Source organism: Bufo gargarizans, chromosome 3 (genome assembly GCF_014858855.1).
Source record: "Bufo gargarizans isolate SCDJY-AF-19 chromosome 3, ASM1485885v1, whole genome shotgun sequence".
Taxonomy (NCBI): domain Eukaryota; kingdom Metazoa; phylum Chordata; class Amphibia; order Anura; family Bufonidae; genus Bufo; species Bufo gargarizans.
The window spans coordinates 215,036,124-215,052,862 of record NC_058082.1 but is presented as its reverse complement, the minus strand read 5'-3'; the positions used below and the strand labels follow the sequence as shown (position 1 = coordinate 215,052,862).

Sequence of the window (16,739 nt, the reverse complement as noted above, 5' to 3'; positions counted from 1 at the left end):
TGATGCCGTGCGCTTCCTGCTGCCGCCGCAGTACAGTAATACACTGGTATAGATCATACGAGTGTATTACTGTAGTGCAGCGGTAGCATGAAGCGCACGGCGTCATAGCAACCAATGACGCCGTGCGCTCCTGCTGTCAGCAGGAATCCAGGCCGGCATACCACGGAGCGCTCACGGCCATGTGCATTCGTCCTAAGAATTATTTTTCATCTTTAAAAAAAATGACTTCATTGAAAAAAAATTTAGATTGCAAGAATCTCACAGAACGATTGTGTATAAATGCAAAAATGAAAGGGATATTTAAAGGTCATGGGTACCTTAAAAGGGCAATGTTTACAGAACGGCATGCATTTTTGATTAAAAATTATTTTGTAAATGGAATTAATAAAAAATTTCCAACGGACTTTTGCAGCCACCATGTATTCTCATACATTGCAGGCTGCTCAGTTACGTTCAGTGTGAAATTAATTTGGAATAGATGTCTGTCAGCTTGGTCTGTAGCCCCTGCTATCCTAAACACAGGTTTACATCCAAATAAAATAAGTCAAAATGGATGTCCGCTTTATCAATGTTCAGAAAAGCAGAGAGAAGCTGCAGACTGAGCAGTCAGAGGGCTAGTCTGATGGATTTCTCACTATAAGACTGAGCAGCCTGAAATGTATGAGGATACATGCAGACTGTAAAAGATGGCTAGATTTTTTTTTTTTATAAAACCCAATTGCAAAAATGATTTTGAAAAAATTATGCATTTCAGCAAAAAAAAAAAAAAAGAAAGGTTGCCACAACTTTTAGGCCTCTTTCCCACAGGAGTGTGCACCCCGTGGTCGTGCTGCGGGCCGCAATGCACGAGCACAGTCCGTGGGGCAACCGCGTCGGATCGCGGACCCATTCACTTGAATGGTCCGTGATCCGGCTATTCCGCAAAAAGATAGGAAATGTTCTATCTTTTTGCGGAACGGAAGTACAGGACGAAACCCTACGGAAGCACTCCGTAATGCTTCAGTTGGGTTCTGTTCCGTGGTTCCGTTCTGCACTATTCCACATCTCTGGATTTGCGGACCCGTTGAAGTGAATGGGTCCGTATCCGTGATGCGGAATGCCCACGGAATGGCGCCTGTGTCTTGCGGACCTGCAAATGCGGTTCGCAATACGGCAACGGGGTGCACACACCCCCTGGGGAAAAAGAGGCCTTAAAGGCATATTCCAGGATTTTGTGCTAGGAAAACAGCTGATTGGTGGGGGTGTAGGGTGTCAGATCCCTACTGATGAGATATTAATGGCATATCCTGATAATAAGCCATCAATGGCATTATCCTAGAATACTACATTAAGAGCTAATTCACATGATCGTGACTGGTCCGGGAAACACAGTCCATGTGTCAGGGGAGCAGCTGTCAGTCTGGAAGATGCGGCCAGCACACAGACCGTGTTTCCCGGACTGATCACGGTCACGTGAATCAACCCTCATCTTGGTTGCTCATATTAGGGGTGTCCAAAAACAACTAGTGGAGTAAAAGTATAGTCATCTAATATATATAGTACTTCAGTTTTTTAACAGATTTTCTACAAAGGAGTGTGTCAGTTTAGAGGCAGAAATATGCATGTATTGAGAAACAATACTAGCCTGTCTTTTCCAGTGGACTGAAATTAAATATAATAATAAACAAAAACAAAAAAATCTCACCTCCTCCTGGCAACATATCTCTTTCGGGGATACAGAGCTTGTAATTATAACTGTCCTCCAGCACACTTGGTAACAACTGTGTTGCGAATCGCTGTTCCTCATAATTGTCGTAAGAACGTTCTTCACTAAACTCAGTAGTCTGTGTTGCATATGAAATAAAGGCATCAAAGTCTTTGTTATCTAAAAAACAATAGTAATACATGTCATTTCTGTGACCATAATCTCTGCAATGTACAGTGTTCAATTTAGGACACGGTCAGATATCCAAGTAACAGAATAATGTCAGTTTGAGGCAAAACATTGTGAACCTGACCGATATCTTACTCTGACTTTGATGTCTGACTTTCTTTACAGGTCAGGGTCAAAGTCAGAATGCGTTATAGATGTATGGGGTCATTTATCAAACTGGTGTAATGTAGAACTGGCTTAGTTGCCCATAGCAACCAATCAGATTCCATCTTTCATTTTTTGACAGCTTCTTTGGAGAATGAAAGGCGAAATCTGATTTGTTGCTATGGGCAACTAAGCCTGTTCTACTTTACACCAGTTTGATAAATGACCCCATTACTATTTATTTGTATGCTAAATCACACAGCCAAAGAAAGTCCTTAGCTGAATATAGCTAAGCCTATAGCTGTATGGTATATGCAGTTGCAATAATAGACCTTTTACGTCTCTGAAATGCTGATGAAAAATTGTCATTTTACTTGTTTTCAAGAACTTATAAAACTGTAGAAGAGCCTATAGTTAAATGGTAAGATTGCTGCCTTGCAAACCATAGGTTTTTGGGTTCAAGACCCAATAGAAACTTTAAAGGGATTATCCAACCCCTAAAATACCTCCCCATACACCCGGGCCCCTCATACAGGTTGTACTTACCTGGTTCCCTGGCACCCACGTCGCTTCTGACACCTGCCACGCGAATGAAAACATCTGGCGTCGGGAATGGGGGGGGCAGCCAATAGCATGCAGTGACGGGAACAAGCCTCCCTAGCATCACCCGCAATGCTAGGGAGGCTCATCCCCGTTGCGGCCTGCTATTGGTTGTCCTTTAAAAAGGGTTTCTATCAGTGGTGGCATAAGCAGATATAAATAAAGTGTAGTATCTCCTATATATCACAAAAATCAGAACTGCATTACTGCCATATAAAGGTGATTTATACATATAGTACACACAATGTAAACAAAAGAGTGAAAATCATGGGGAATATAGGGTTCCCCCCCAAAAAAACTCCTCCACACCGGTGGATACATTACCCCTAAATGTCACAGGGCTATGGGGTCTACAGAGGTCCCGATATGACCCCCAATGTTATTGGTTCCTCAGAGGACAGTACAGGGTAAGGTTGTTGCGGGTATCGAAATTTCGATACCCAATCGATACTTTTGACCCAGTATCGATACGATACCGGGATTCCCATTTTTTTCGATACTGGGCTGCGCTTCTCCGCAGCCTAACATCACAGAACATGGAGTGCACTGCTGTCAGCACGCTCATGTTCCCTCAGCAGCACAGGAGAGAAGGAAGCACTGTCTCCCTCCCCCTGTGCTGTTGCTACCAATGAGTAGAGAGGGGCAGGCGCACTGCGCCACGAATGATAGCAGGACTTTTCATGGGTTCCGGACTTTAAGTAAGAAGGCTACATAGAGCGGCGCCCAGGGATCTCCCTGCACTTACTATTATACCTGGGCGCCGCTCCGTTCGCTGTGGCCCAATTATCGTCTCCTGCTCCATATGCTAATTACTACTATCGGAGCAATGGGGAGGAGACATCAGCTTCTCTCCTGGGCGTTCCTTCTCCCTGCTGTAGCGCTGTCCAATCGCAGCGCAGAATGTCACAGCCAGGGAAAAGGAACGCCCAGGACAGAAGCTGATGTCTCCTCCCCATTGCTCCGATAGTAGTAATTAGCATACGGAGCAGGAGACGGTAACGGGGGCACAGCGGGCGAACGGAGCCCCCTTTCCCAATTTTACATATAAAATATATAAACAATAAATAAATAAACATATTACATATTGCCAAGTCCGAAAAGTCCAAACTATTAAAATATAAAAAAAATCTATGCGGTGAATGCCGGAATAGAAAAAAAATTGCGATTCGCCATTTTTTTTCAAATGCGGAATGCACTTGGCTTTTTTGGTGCTTTATTTTTTTTGCGTGGTATCAAGTATTATGGTATCGAAATCGTTATTTAAATCTCAGTATGAGTATGGAGAAAGATATGATCCTGGCTATTGTTTTGATCAGTGGGGGTCTGACTGCTGAGACTCCCACCAATCCATAGAACAAGGAATGATAAGAGCTTGCAAAGCTATGTGAGCGCTTCTCTCTCCTCGTTCTAGTGACTGGTGGGGGACTCGGCATTCAGACCTCCACCAATCAAAACGCTTGATATGTCTTTGATTTCTCAAAAGTTTTTGAAAGTTCAGTGACATTTGAATGTACAATCTAATATTAAAATCAAATATCACAACTACCATCAATGCTGGGCATTTGTGTCATACAGTTACATCAGTCACGAGAAACATCACTCACATAACTAGGACTATGGCATTCGGCAAAACCAGGCAATATGCATACATGAGACCACATGAAGGGCAGTGGTCTGTACTACTTTTGGGGCAATTATATATGGGGTTTTTACATTTTTTTTTGTATACACTTGGTTTTCCAGGATAGGGCAAAATTTGCCAAAGGGGAGAAATGGAATAAAACAATTAAAGAGGCAGTACTCATCTGGTAGATTCCTCCTCCTGTTCCGGCACTGTTTCTCCGGTGGTGTTTTATTATGGGTGCAGCAATACATTGACAGTACCTGTACCCTAAAGCTAATTACTAAGTACTAAGGTCAGTACGGGATCTTTTATTACTGGCCATGCTATTCCCCCTTTGAATTTTTTGCCCTATCATGGAAAACCCCTTTAAATGTATTTTACTAACTATAGGCTGGTAAGGACATACTACAAGTATTCCATAATACGCACACACAAGAGACAGCTGGGGGTTTTCGTCAGGTTTTAAGCTGTTTCTATGATGACAGCGGTTCCACAGATTATTGGCAATCACCATTCTCAGGGGGCTACGCCCTTGTACAGTTCTACCATCATGTTTCATTGCCATAAGGGGTTAACTGCTCTTATCGGAGTCTTCTCCAATTCTGTCAGTTGTGACAGAAACAGGGCTGGGTATTACTAACCCCCCGTCGCTGTTCTTGCATGTGCACTGACAGATCTTGCAGGATCATCATGACAAACATGTTCCTCCTGGTGCACCAAGTTTATACAGTATTTTTGTGATTTTTAAGTCAGCAACAGGGGCGTCGTTAGGTCAAAACATTCGGGGCTGGAGCCCCGGATGTTTTGTCCAGTGCCCGAATGTTTATGCTGGTGGGATTTTTTATTTTATTTTTTATTAGGCTATTCCTAGCCGTCTGGGCAATCCGACAGTCATCCCCCAACCCTCCTTGTACTTGTTCTGCTACTTGCAGGCTGCGCGGGCAGGAGTTCAGAAAGTCAGTCACTTCGGTCCACAAATCTGTTCTGCAGCTTGTGATCCCGCGAGACCCGCCGTGGGAGGTTTCGAGTCTTGCAGGATCACTCGCCACAGAACAGAATTGCGGACCGAAGTGACTGACTTTCTGAACTCCTGCCCGCGCAGCCTGCAAGTAGCGGAACAAGTACAAGGGGGGTTGATGGGTTCTAACTTCTGTGATTAGTTTATAGTTGGGGGGTTTGATTCAATTTAAATTAGTCTGACCATAGGTTAAGATGATCTGTGGGGTTGCCCTGGCGGCTAGGCCCTTCACTGTAGTTATTAATTTCTCTTTCAACAGTCCCTCATTCACTGAAGGGGGGACTGCTGAAAGGGGTTAATAACTACTGTTAAGGCCCCCCCCCCAGTGGCAATGAGGGTGTGGCTTCACATGGGCTCGTGCCCCGGATGTCTTCAGACCCAGGCAACGCCCCTGGTCAGCAACCAAGGGAAAAAAGACGTCATTTCTAATTAGTTTCTAATACTAATTACTATTACTCTAGCATAGGAAACACCAGACGTTTCTATGCATAGAAGGTATAATTTCTCTCCTTGTCAGTAGCAAACAATAAAAGCTAAAAGCTTGATATAGAATCCAGTACAAGGGTGATTTGTGTTGAATATGCTCTAATTTCATGGAAAGGGATGAAGATCTCACCTCCAATGGTCTCATCCTTTGACAGATAATGACGATAAAGCAAGACTATTTCAATCCAGTATACGTATACTGCTCCAGCACACATGAGTAGGATTAGCAAAAAGATTACTGATGCGGTCAACGTATGCCTAAGGAAGACTACATCTGTTGGGAGAAAATTATTGAAAAAAAAGTTAGAAAATTGTGTAATCTACAATGATTCAAATGAATTAGACTGATACCAGACACGGCCTAGGCATAGGAGTGGTGCTGTTCCTGAGATTAAAAACAATATCTCTTTTTACTACCGAACACCCATTTACTTCTATAAACAAACTAACCATTAACCCTTTTTACCCCGGGCCAGTTTTCACCTTCCTGCCCAGGCCATTTTTTGCAAATCTGACATGTGTCACTTTATGTGGTAATAACTTTGGAACACTTTTATTTATTCAAGTTATTCTGATAATATTTTCTCGTGACACGTTGTACTTCATGATAGTCATAAATTTGAGTCAATATATTTCACCTTTATGAAAAAATTTAGATTTTCAAAATGTCAGTTTTGCTGATTTTAAAACAGAAAGTGATACCTCATAAAATATTTATTACTTAACATTCCCCATATGTCTACTTTATGTTGGCATCATTTTGGAAATGTAATTTTATTTCTTTAGGACGTTAGAAGGCTTAGAATTTTAAAAGCAATTCTTAAAAAAATTTACGAAAATTTCCAAAACCCACTTTTTAAGGACTAGTTCAGGTCTGAAGTCACTTTGCGGGACTTACATAGTGGAAACCCCCCATAAATGACCCCATTGTAGAAACTACACCCCTCAAGCTACTCAAAACTGATTTTGCAAACTTTGTTAACCCTTTAGGTGTTCCACAAGAATTAAAGGAAAATGGGGATGAAATTTCAAAATGTCACTTTTTTGGCAGATTTTCCATTTTAATCAATTTTTTTCTTTAACACATTGAGTGTTAACAGCCAAACAAAACTTAATATTTATTGCCCTGATTCTTTGGTTTACAGAAACACCCCACATGTGGTCGTAAACTGATATAAGGGCACACGGCAGGGAGCAGAAGGAAAGGAACGCCATATGGTTTTTGGAAGGCAGATTTTGCTGGACTGGTTTTTAGATGCCATGTCCCATTTTAAGCCCCCCTAATGTACCCTTACAGTAGAAACTCCCAAAAAGTGACCCTATTTTGGAAACTAGGGGATAAGTTGAAAGTTTTATTGGTACTATTTTTGGTACATATAATTTTTAATTGCACTATATTAAATTTTTTGTGAGGCAAGGTAACCAAAAAATGGCTGTTTTGGCACCATTTAATTATTTTTACAACATTCATCTGACAGGGTAGATCATGTGCTATTTTTATAGAGCAGGTTGTTACGGATGCAATGATACCAAATATGTCTACTTTCTTTGTTTGTATTTTTGAAAAAAAATATTATGCTTTTGTGTCTCCATTTTCTGAACGCCTTATTTAAAAAAATAATTCTGCCGATCGTCCTGTACAAAGGCTTGTTTTTTGAAGGAAGAATTGACATTTTTATTGGTACCATTTTTGGATACAAATGATTTTTGATCATTCATTATTACACTTTAAAGGGCAAGGTGACCAAAAAATTGGTAATTTTGGCACAGTTTTCATTCATTTATTTTTCCAGCATTCACCTGATGGGTTAGGTAAAAAAATTATGTTTTAGTGTCTCCATGTTCTGAGAGATATATTTTTTTTTCATTTTTTGAGCAATATTATTATTTAGGGGATCATTTTTTTTTTCGGGATGAGGTGACGGTTTTATTGGTATCATTTTGTGGGACATACGCCTTTTTGATTATTTGGTGTTGCGCTTTTTGTGATGTAAGGTGACAAAAATGGCTTTTTTTGACAGTTTTTTTAAATTTATTTTTATGGTGTTTATCGGGCGGGGTGGATCATGTTATATATTTATATAGCCGGTCGTTACGGACGCAGAGATGCCTAATATATGTGTTTTTTTTTATTTTTTTATTAAAATCTGTACTGTAATGCATTGCCTGTTAGTGTATAACACAGAGTAATACGCTAACAGGTTGCCTAGGAGACCCAGCCTGAGCCTAGATCTCCTTGGCACCTGAGTAACGTTATACTTTCCTACCTCGTGAGATTTTCCTAGCCTCGTCACTTCCGGTCGCACCGGACATGACATGAGGAGGTGTGCCGCGCCGCGCAGGCGCACAACGACGGGTTAGGGAAATTCACAGCAGAGTGCGCATGCGCCGGGAGCCTCGCCAGCGGTTAGGGTGGGGAAAAATTATGGGCCAGTGCGCAGGCGCGGTGATCGGATGGATGTTCTCAGCTGGACACCGGCCGACACTGCACATGCGCTGGGAGCCTCACCAGCGTTTAGGGAAGGGAAAAATTACATACGGGCCAGTGCTTTTTCCCTACCCTAACCGCTGGTGATGCTCCCAGCGCATGCGCAGTGTCGGCCGGTGTCCAGCTGAGAACATCCATCCGGTCACTGCGCCTGCGCACTGGCCCATAATTTTTCCCTACCCTAACCACCACCGAGGCTCCCGGGGCATGCGCACTCTGCTGTAAAATTTCCCTAACCCATCGTTGTGCGCCTGCACGGCGCGGCACACCTCCTCACGTCACGTCCGGTGCGACCGGAAGTGACGAGGGTAGGGAAATCTCACGAGGTAGGGAAGTAAAACGTTACACAGGTCCCGATGCCATGCAAGGCATTGGGCAGCCTCTGCATGGCATCAGGCTGCCTTCTCACCCATAGGGTCCCAGCCACTGCAGCGCGGGGACGCGATGGGCTCCCTCACCTGCAGCAAACCCCTTCTATGTTGCGGTCAGCGCTGACCACGGAATAGAACGGGTTAATGCGCCGGCAACGGTGTTATCACCGATGCCGGCGCATACAGCAGGGGTCCGGCTAATGAGAACAGCCAGTCCCCTGCAGCTGATCATGCAAGCACAGCTCCTGTACCCACCCGATTAGTGGGCTGTAATAGTACGGCGCTGGGCGGCAAGTTACATTCCGCTGTGCCGCACTATTACGGCGCTGGTTGGGAAGGGGTTAAACCAGTAAACATTTGATTCCAGTATGAGTAAACACATATACTGAGATGCAAACATTTCTACCTCTATTAGCGCCTGCTTGCATTTGTAACTGTGACGGACTGAACCGCCACTGGGGCTGCTGGAGTGGCCTGAGGGCTAGCCTCCTTACTATGGACTATGGACTCAGAACTATGGAGACCCCCCTTCCCGACTCATTATTCTACAAAGGGAAAAAAAGGGGAAGGTTCTGTCTGTGAGAGATTACGTTTTCTCATTGTGTTGATTAATTGTATCACAGGTGTGTGTTTTCTGCCTTTGAGTGATTACGCTATTCCATTGAGTTAATTAACTGTATCACGTGTGTGTGTTTTCTGCCTGTAACTGCAAGTGATTGGTTTATGTAAGAAACTGTCTCAGTCTTTGACAAGGTCCCCCATGGGAGTGTCCCTTGGTAGAAAACCTGCATAAAAGGCTGACATGTTGCCCCATTAAAGTGTCCTGTTCTACCCTTCATGAAGTCTGGGCTCATATTTGGGGGATTGGAGAACTACACTCTGGGGATTGCTATAATCATTATACTCTCCAGAGTATAATCCCTAGCTCTTGCAAGAGCTTTTCCTGTTCCTGCATCGCTCTCTTAAGGAAGAGAGGTGCACCCACTGGAACCTGGAAACGTTGTCGTAGGTCCAGGGTGTGTAGAAGACGATGAGATCCCAACCAAGCTACGGCAGTTCGTGGGGTCGGCAGTGCTTACAGTGTCGAGCGGTGTGCTTGGAGCCCTCGGGAAGCACTAAAAGCATCCATCAACAGAGGTACCCAGTCGGGGTGCTAGGAGTTCCGTTACAGTAACTCCTTCAGGACCCTGCAATTTTCCATTTTAGCATGTTCCTTTTTTACTCCCTACCTTCCCAAAGCCATAACTTTTTTATTCTAGTCGTATGAGGGTTTAAAGTGGTACTTTCTAATGGCGCAATTTACTGTTGCATACAATGTAGTGGGAAGCTGCAAAAAAATATTTCAAATGAGGTGAAATTGGAAAGAAATGCTATTCTGCCACAATTTTCTAGGTTTTGTTTTCACGGCATTTCCTATGCAGTAAAAATTGACCTGTGCCCTTTATTCTCTGGTTCAGTACGATTACAACAATACTACAGTGCCTTGCAAAAGTATTTAGCCCCCTTGACTTTTTTAGTATTTTGGTGCCTCACAACCTGGAATTAACATGGATTGTTTGAGGATTTGCATCATTTAATTTGCAGAACATGCCCACAACTTTGAAGGTGTTTGTTTTTCTTATTGTGAAGAAAACGACAAATAGGACAAAATAACAGAAAAGTTCAATGTGCATAACTATTCACCCCCCTAAAGTCAATACGTTGTAGAGCCACCTTATGCGGCAATCACAGCTCTAAGTCGCTTTGGATAAGTCTCTATGAGCTTGCCACATCTTACCAATGGGATTGTTGCCCATTCCTCCTTGCAAAACTGCTCCAGCTCCTTCAAGTTGGATGGTTTGCACTTCTGAACAGCAATCTTTAAATTTGACCACAGATTTTCTATTGGATTGAGATCTGGGCTTTGACTAGGCTATTTCAACACATTTACATGTTTCCCCTTAAACCACTCAAGTGTTGCTTTAGCAGTGTGTTTGGGGTCATTGTCCTGCTGGAAGGCGAACCTCCATCCCAGCCTCAAATTACACACAGAGTGGTACAGGTTTGATTCAAGAATATCCCTGTGTTTAGCACAATCCATCTTTCCCTCAACTCTGCCCAGTTTCCCAGTCCTGGCTGCTGAAAAACATTCCCACAGCATGATGCAGCCACCACCATGTTTCACTTTGGGGATGGTGTTCTTTGGGTGATGTGATGTGTTGGGTTTGCGCCAGATATAGTGTTTTCTTTGATGGCTGAAAAGTTCAATGTTAGTCTCATCAGACCAGAGCACCTTCCTCCATACATTTTGTGAGTCTCCTACATGCCTTTTCGTAAACTCACAACGTGCCTTTTTGTTTTTTGCTGAAAGTAATGGTTTTCTTTTGGCCACTCTGCCATAAAGCCCAACTCTATGGAGCGTACGGCTTATTGTAGTCCTATGTACAGATACTCCTCTCCAGTTTCTGCTGTGAACTTTGCAGCTCCTCCAGTGTTGCCTTAGATCTCTGTGCTGCCTCTATGATTAATGCCCTCCATGCCCGGTCCGTGAGATTTGGTGGGCAGCTGTCTCTTGGCAGGTTTGCTGTTGTGCTATGTTCTTTCCATTTGGTTATGATAGATTTGGTGGTGCTCCTGGGGATCATCAAAGATTTGGATTTTTTTTATAACCTAACCCTGACTGCTCAACAACATTGTCCCTTACTTGTTTGGAGAGTTCTTTCATGGCAGTGTATGGTTAGTGATGCCTCTTGCTTACGTGTTGCTGCCTCTGGGGCCATTCAAAAAAGTCCTGTTTATGTAATGACAGATGGAGATGGCCTTGTGGTTCCCCAGGTGGTTGTTTCACAGCGAAATTTACTAGTTTGCGATTCGCCAAACAGGCGAACATATGGCGATGTCCACCGGCGCCATATTCTTTTGCATTCTGCAGAACTTTGACCCATGACACATCAGGTGTTACAGGACAGCCAATTGAGACGTTTCAGTACGTGGACGTACCCCCTACCTTATAAATAAACCTGATCTGGCCGCCATTTTACATTCTGTGTTTTGCCAGTGTAGGGAGAGGTTGCTGTGTGGAGCAGGGACAGACTGTTAGGGACACCAAACGCTAGCTAATGGACTGGTATAGGTGTGCTATCGACAGGTGTGACATACAGAGGGGTGTACAGGTTTGTGGAGGGGTATAGTTATAATATACTTTCTAACATAGAAAGTATATTATAGTTGTAACAGATCTCCTGGCACCCCAACCGGGTACCTCCGTCGATGGATGCTCCTCGTGCTTTCCGAGGACTCCAAGCACTCCACTTGACACTGTAAGAGCTGCAGACCCCACGAACCGCCGGAGCTTGGTTGAGGTCTCACTGTCTCCTACCCACCCTGGACCTACGACAAGGCTCCAGGCTCCAGTGGGTGAACCTCTCCTACATCCAGAGAGCAGGAGCCATGAACAAGCTCTTACAAGAGCTTATACTCAGGGGAGTATTGTGATATAGCAATCCCCAAGAGTGTAGTTATCGCATTCCCCAAACATGAGCCAAAACTTCATGAAGGTATAAAGCAGCCTCTTTATTTTAACACACAAGCATTTTATACACATCTTCCAACAAGGTTACCACCCACAGGGTTTTGTAAAAACAGCCAATAACCACGTACAATACACTCAGACTCTCCCACACAAAATCCTCCCCTCTGCCCATGATAGAATTACCTCACACTGGGTTGATGCAATCATCACAGGCAGGCAAATACACAATATCCTCTGTCCTGGAGACAACTGAGAAGTAATTCAATTATCTCTCAGAACAAAGGACATCGCCAATACACACAGAGAGACAATGGAACAGACCTCCCTACTCAACATATACAATGTCCCACCCTTTTCAATACACATAGACATTTAACATCCCAAAATTAGACCAGGGGTTCAAGTTAGTCCAAGTCCTTTGTGAACAACGGAGGCCTGGCTGATGAGAGGGCCCATAATCCTGGGGCAAGAGGCTAGTAGCCAGCCCCCTCCAAAACCCAGTGGCAAGGTTGGTTTGCCCCACATCTCCCCCTCCCAGGGAAGACTAGCCAGATACCTGACCTCATGCCGGTCGGTATCTGAGTTAGTCTGGCAGTCCACCCAAAACCCAATACTGGACCTGTTGAATTTTGGGCCCTGGCTCTGTTCTGTATGTCCCCAGCTGTTGAGGGGGCATCTGCTACTCCTTGCTTCCTTGTTGCTCTCTAGCTTAGAGCTGTAGGTACTTGGTGGGCAGAGGCCGACGGCGCTCTGCCCCGATGCCAACTCTTCCGTTGGGGTAGCCTGTGGGAAGTCCGGCTCTGGAGAAGAGGATAGAGGAGGGCAGAGGCCAACTGCGCTCTTCCCAGATGCCAGCTATTCCGCTGGGATGGAGTCAGGGAATCCTACCCCCAGGACCTTATTGCGGATCAGCTGTGGAGAGGAAGGATCGCTTACCTCCTCCACCCGGAATTCCTGCGGGTCGGTGGAAACTCTGTACCGGCCGTCCAGCATCCCGGTAGGCCTGGTGCAGAGACTGCGGTCCCATCTGCATCATTGGAGTTAGGGGTGCTGTCCCCCTGTGGTTGGGGAGAGAGACCGGTTGTCTCCTCTCCCTTCAAAGTACACTGCCATTGGGGAGCAGGACCAACTGTCCCTACTCCCTGAAACTCTGGCTGCCGTTGGGGATCTGGACCGACTGCCCAGCATCTCTGTAGGGTCGGTGGAGAGACCTCGGTCCCATCTCCACCTGCCATATGGGGTTCCCCCCAGGACCAGTCTATGAGGTCCCCTACATGTGTAGCTGGGACTGAAGCAGGGGATACTTCAGTCGGGTCTTCCCAGTAAACCTCCACAATATCCTCCCAGCTGAAGGGTTCTGGACCTGGGTCTGACACTCTGCTCTCTCGCTGAGCCCTCTCAATGGAGTGGAAGAGATCTCTGTAGTCCTGCTCCAGTTCCCACTCCAGGGTTGCTAGGTGAGCCAGGTCTTTCTCTACCTCGTGGGGGTCATCCCAATCCTGCCTAGCCTCCCTCTCGTAGAAGATCTTCTGAAGTCTGGACTGTGCAGGGCTCCCGAAGTCAGGCTCTGCAAAGGACTCCCATAACAAGCCAGGACCATAAAACTACTCTCCCTCTGGCTTGTCATGCTCAGCTGTCCAGAGTATATACTGTGCCATATACCACCAGAGCGCCAGGTAGGCCTCCTCCAAACATAGCTCCTGCCATTCCCAGTGCTCTAGTTCCTTCACCCATTCCTCCAGGGGCTGCTCTCCCAGGAAGGGCATCCGCAGGGCCACTTGCTTCTGCAATCGCTGCTCTACACTGGGGAGACTCTCAACTCGCTGGTATTGTACATTACCCAGGGCCTGGCACCAGATGTCTTTCCTTAATGCATCCCGGCCATCCAGGTCTTCCTCATCGTAGTGGAACGCTGTTTGAACACTAGTCGATTCCATCCTGCTGTAGCCAGGGGCGCTGTACGGATACTAGCGTTGCCCTCAATATACTCCACGAACTGTGTCTCCGAGCTGCTTCTCCTCACACTAGGGCGCCATCCCACTGCTTGGCACCAAATGTAACGGATCTCCTGGCACCCCAACCGGGTACCTCCGTCGATAGATGCTCCTAGTGCTTTTCTGAGGACTCCAAGCACTCCACTTGACACCATTCAGCGGCGACACTACTTGCCCGTCAGACGTCTGATTTGTGACTGCCCGACACAATGGAACTCCACCTTGTATATGCTTGATTGGCTGCTCCAGCAGAAATGTGCCGTTAACGACTACCTGTATAAACTCTGCGGCAGGACAGATTCTGGGGAGCTTGTTTTTTTTTTCACCGCGCCAGTGGCTGCTCATACGCAACGCATGCAGACTTCTGCGTCCATTTGATGAGATTACCAAACTGGTCAGTCGCAGCCAGGGCGCCATCAGTGACATCGTACCCTACGCCTTCTTTCTGGAGCGTGCATTGCGTTGTGTCATTGATCAAGCCGTCGAGGAGCAGGAAGATGAGGAAGTCGCAATGCTGAATGAATTACCAGAGGGGGCTACTCTATCTGAGACAAGTCAGCAGGAGTCTGAAGAGGAGTCAGAGGAGGATGGTGCCTGGGGGGAGGAGGAGGAGCAAGAAGAGTTTGAAGATGTGTTAGTCACTTCGGATATAGAAACATAGAAACATAGAAACATAGAATGTGTCGGCAGATAAGAACCATTTGGCCCATCTAGTCTGCCCAATATATCTGAATCCTATGAATAGTCCCTGGCCCTATCTTATATGAAGGATAGCCTTATGCCTATCCCATGCATGCTTAAACTCCTTCACTGTATTTGCCGCTACCACTTCTGCAGGAAGGCTATTCCATGCATCCACTACTCTCTCAGTAAAGTAATACTTCCTTATATTACTTTTAAACCTTTGCCCCTCTAATTTAAAACTGTGTCCTCTTGTGGTAGTTTTTCTTCTTTTAAATATGCTCTCCTCCTTTACCGAGTTGATTCCCTTTATGTATTTAAAAGTTTCTATCATATCCCCTCGGTCTCTTCTTTCTTCCAAGCTATACATATTAAGGTCTTTTAACCTTTCCTGGTAAGTTTTATCCTGCAATCCATGGACCAGTTTAGTAGCTCTTCTCTGAACTCTCTCTAGAGTATCTATATCCTTCTGGAGATATGGCCTCCAGTACTGCGCACAATACTCCAGGTGAGGTCTCACCAGTGTTCTGTACAGCGGCATAAGCACTTCACTCTTTCTACTGCTTATACCTCTCCCTATACATCCAAGCATTCTGCTAGCATTTCGTGCTGCTTTATTACATTGTCTTCCCACCTTTAAGTCTTCTGAAATAATTACTCCTAAATCCCTTTCCTCAGATACTGAGGTCAGGACTGTGTCAAATATTCTATATTCTGCCCTTGGGTTTTTACGCCCAGGTGCATTATCTTGCACTTATCCACATTAAATTTCAGTTGCCAGAGTTCTGACCATTCTTCTAGTTTTCCTAAATCCTTTTCCATTTGGCGTTTCCCTACAGGAACATCAACCATGTTACATATCTTTGTGTCATCAGCAAAAAGACAAACCTTACCATCGAGGCCTTTTGCAATATCACTTATGAAGATATTAAACAAAATTGGTCCCAGTACAGATCCCTGTGGAATCCCACTGGTAACATGACCTTGTTTTGAATGTTCTCCATTGACTACAACCCTCTGTTGTCTGTCACTCAGCCACTGCCTAATCCACTCAACAATATGGGAGTCCATGCTCAATGACTGCAGTTTATTGATAAGTCTTCTATGTGGGACAGTGTCAAAAGCCTTACTAAAATCTAGATATGCGATGTCTACTGCACCTCCACCGTCTATTATTTTAGTCACCCAGTCAAAAAAATCTATAAGATTTGTTTGACATGATCTCCCTGAAGTAAACCCATGCTGTTTTTCATCTTGCAATCCATGGGATTTTAGATGTTCCACAATCCTATCCTTTAATAGGGTTTCCATTAATTTGCCTACTATTGATGTCAGACTCACTGGTCTATAGTTGCTCGATTCCTCCTTACTACCTTTCTTGTGAATGGGCACGACATTTGCCAATTTCCAATCTTCCGGGACGACTCCTGTTACTAATGATTGGTTAAATAAATCTATTAACGGTTTTGCCAGCTCACCACTAAGCTCTTTTAATAATTTTGGGTGTATCTCATCAGGCCCCTGTGACTTATTTGTCTTCACTTTAGACAGCAAACTTAGAACATCTTCCTCTGTAAAGACACATGCATCAAACGATTTAATAGTCATCCTTTCTAGTGGAGGTCCTTCTCCTTCTTTTTCTTTTGTAAAAACTGAACAGAAGTATTCATTAAGGCAGTCGGCTAGCCCTTTATTCTCTTCTACATACCTTCCGTCCTTTATTTTTAATTTAGTTATTCCTTGTTTTAATTTCCTTTTTTCATTTATATATCTGAAGAATGTCTTATCCCCTTTTTTCATAGACTGAGCTAGTTTTTCTTCTGCCTGAGCTTTAGAAGTTCTTATAACTTGCTTGGCCTCTTTCTGCCTAATCTTGTAGATTTCCTTATCTTCATTGCTCTGGGTTTTTTTATAATTACAAAATGCTAGCTTTTTATTTTTAATGATTT

At 44.5% G+C, this 16,739-nt stretch overlaps 1 protein-coding gene across 1 annotated transcript in view; it reads right to left on the bottom strand.

Moving 5' to 3' along the window:
* LOC122933158 (interleukin-18 receptor accessory protein-like) overlaps nt 1–16,739 on the bottom strand; it is a 48,120-nt gene that overhangs the window by 5,032 nt on the left and 26,349 nt on the right. The window contains exons 8-9 of the mRNA XM_044287978.1: nt 5,876–6,019; nt 1,685–1,864 (exon numbers count right to left, since the gene is read on the bottom strand). Of these exons, the coding sequence (XP_044143913.1) occupies nt 1,685–1,864; nt 5,876–6,019 (324 nt within the window). The remainder of the gene's footprint in view (nt 1–1,684; nt 1,865–5,875; nt 6,020–16,739) is intronic.